Source organism: Rhincodon typus, unplaced genomic scaffold (genome assembly GCF_021869965.1).
Source record: "Rhincodon typus isolate 14 unplaced genomic scaffold, sRhiTyp1.1 hic_rhity00014168, whole genome shotgun sequence".
Taxonomy (NCBI): Eukaryota; Metazoa; Chordata; class Chondrichthyes; order Orectolobiformes; family Rhincodontidae; genus Rhincodon; species Rhincodon typus.
In genome coordinates this window covers 2,784-5,931 of record NW_025979806.1, presented here as the reverse complement: position 1 = coordinate 5,931, position 3,148 = coordinate 2,784, and the positions used below count along the sequence as shown (strand labels likewise).

Sequence of the window (3,148 nt, the reverse complement as noted above, 5' to 3'; positions counted from 1 at the left end):
TTGTTAAAAGAGAAAAGGATTTAATTGTTTGAAAGAGCCAATCATGTCATGACAGAATGAAGATGCAATAGCTGTGTTTTGTAACATTACTGTTTCCAATCCCTTGAGATTGAAGTGCTATGTTTCAGTCTGAGATAGAGTGAATTGCAAATAAGTTTATTTAAGTTCAATGAAGTGTTAAATCTATCCTGAATGCAGACACTTCCTTGCTGATAATGAAGAAGGAATTTGAAAAACGAAAGACTTAAACGTGAAGCTGCTGTGTCCTTCAATATTATAAAAGCCTGTTGCCAATTATGGGTTTGACATGGGATATTTAGTTGCCATTCTTCCCGTTCCCTCAACCACGTCTCAGTAATAGCAATAACATCATACTCCCAGGTACTAATCCAAGCCCTAAGTTCATCTGCCTTACCTACTGCACTTCTCGCATTAAAATAAATGCACCTCAGACCACCTGTCCCTTTGCGTTCATCATTTGCTCTCTGCCTACTCTTCCCCTTAGTCACACTGACTTCATTATCTAGTTCCTTACAGGCTTTAGTTACTACCTCCTTACTGTCCACTAGCCTCCTCAGTTGGTTCCCATCCCCCTGCCACATTAGTTTAAACCCTCCCCAACAGTGTCAGCAAAAGCACCCCCTAGGACATTGGTTCCAGTCCTGCCCAGGTATAGACCGTCTGATTTGTAATAGTCCCACCTCCCCCAGAACCGGTCCCAATGTCCCAAAAATCTGAACACCTCCTTCCTGCACCATCTCTCAAGCCACTCATTTATGCTGCCTATTCTTTCATTTCTACTCTGACTAGTGGCACTGGTAGCAATCCTGAGATTACTACCTCTGAGGTCCTACTTTTTAACTTGGCTCCTAACTCCCTAAATTCTGCTTGGAGGACCTCATCCTGTTTTTTTACCTATATCATTAGTGCCTATATGCACCACGACAGCTGGCTGTTCACCCTCACCCTTCACAATGTCCTGCAGTCGATCTGAGACATCCCTGACCCGTGCACCTGGGAGGCAACATACCATTCGGGATCTCGTTTTCGATGACAGAACCGCCTATCTACTTCCCTTACAATCGAATCCCCTATGACTATAGCCCTTCCACTCTTTTTCCCACCCTTCTGTACAGCAGAGCCAGCCACAGTGCCATGAACCTGGCTACTGCTGCCTTCCCCTGGTGAGCCATCTCCCCCAGCAGTATCCAAAACAGAATACCTGTTATGGAGGGAGATGACCGCAGGGGACACCTGCACTGCCTTCCTGCTTTTTTTCTGCCTCATTTTGGCCACTGCCCAAATATATCAGTTCACTCACCTTCCCAGAGTGCAATTCGACCACTCCCACTCAGCTCCGCTGCCGAAATGAAGAACTTTACCTCCCTGGCACCCCCTGGTCCTCGCTCTCACTGCTCCCACTACTGCTGCTGCAAAAAATGCAAGCAGCATTGCCTACACTCCCCAATAGGAACAAGGTCATTTAACCCACGATGAAAGTGCTTTCCACCCTCCGTTATCTGAGTGGTGGGCAGTCTGGTGTCTGAGTTAGACGACAAGCTGTTGTTCCTGATGACTGTGAATCTGCAGCCAATGTCTCTGAGTTTGATGTGTGCAGAACTCTGCAAGGATGCTCTCTGAGAAGTAGTTTGATATCCTTGACTGAACTGCATTCAGAAAAAGTTTACAAGTATGTTGCCAGTACTAGAGGATGACGGAAATGGACAGGCTGGAGAGCTTAGGATGTATGTTTCCATAAGCGTGGAATGAACAATGAACAATAGGGCACAGAGGAACAGGGTCTTCAAACGCCCGAGCCTGCGTCAACATATTTTCCCCCTCTATACTCTAACCGTCTTCACATACAGGATCTGTATTGCTCATTCCTTTCCTTTTCATGTGTTTGAACAGGAGTTTCTTCAATGCTGCTGTTTTGTCCACTTCCACCACCTCCTATGGCAACTCATTTCCAGGCACTCACCACCGTTTGTATGAAAAACGTGCATCACACATTTCTTTTAATCTTCTGCCCATCGCAGCTTCAACCTGTGCGCCTGAGCAATTGAGCCCTCCACCCACGGAACAATGTCCTGATACTTTCCACTCTATTCATGGCATTCACAATCTTATAAACTTCTAACAGCACATCCCTCAACCTCCTACAGTCCAGTGAAAACAAACCCATCTATTCAAACTTTCTTCATGGCTAAATCCCCCATACCAGGCAACATCCTGGTAAAAATTTCCTGTACCCTCTCCACAGCATCCACATTCTTCTGGCAGTGTGGTGACCAGAACTATGCACAATAACCTGAGGGGTGATCTGATGAAGGTTTATAAAATCATGAGAGGCATAGATATGGTGACTAGCCAAGATATTATTCCAAGGTTGGGAGAATGCAAAATTAGAGGGCATACGTTCAAGGGGTGAAGGGAAATATTTAAAAGGGACCTGAGGGACAACATTTCCACAGAGTGGATGGTGCATCTGTGTAATGAGCTGCCAGAGAAAGTGGTTGATGCAGGTACAGTTACAACATTTAGAGATTTTTGGAGATGTGGAGATATGGACCAAACGCAGGGAAATGGGACCAGTTACGTTTGGCATACCTGGTGGGCATTGTTGAGTTGTTCCAAAGGGTATGTTTCCGTGCTGCATGACTTCATGACTCTATGACTATATGACCTGAGTTTAGGTTTAAGCAGATCTTGAACGACTGGTTTTGTGCCCTGGGTTTTAATTTAATCCAACCTATAAGGTCTCTTTACCTTAACTGAGAATAATGTAAGTTTGAATGAAGATTATCAGAAATGTATCATTTTTGTTTTGATCAAATAAGAAGGCAAAATCAGGATTGTTAATTTTCAAAACTATTTATTGATCCAATAGACACGCATGTATAAATAATCCACATGAATGCTGATAACTGCACAGTACAGGTTTCCAAGTTCAAAACAATTAATTTCATAAAATTTTTATTTTGATGGCACATTGACAGAAATTGATCACTGCTTTTCAACAAGTCTTATGTCTTCAACAGTTCACTGAAACAACATCATAGCTGTCCATCTGTTCGTCATCTTTCTTGTTCCCCACATCTTTCCCACTCTCCTGTTTCTTTGCCTCTTGGTCAGGAATGAGCCGGGG

General features: G+C 43.9%; 1 protein-coding gene across 3 annotated transcripts in view; it reads right to left on the bottom strand.

Annotated features, from left to right (window-relative positions):
• Positions 1–2,858: 2,858 nt before the first annotated feature.
• The window catches only part of LOC109922196 (heat shock protein 30C-like), a 3,067-nt gene continuing 2,777 nt past the window's right edge, over positions 2,859–3,148 (bottom strand). For all 3 annotated transcript variants that reach the window (XM_048594754.1, XM_048594755.1, XM_048594756.1), the window contains exon 3: positions 2,859–3,112. In XM_048594754.1, the coding sequence (XP_048450711.1) occupies positions 3,035–3,112 (78 nt within the window). In that variant the 3' untranslated portion in view covers positions 2,859–3,034. The remainder of the gene's footprint in view (positions 3,113–3,148) is intronic.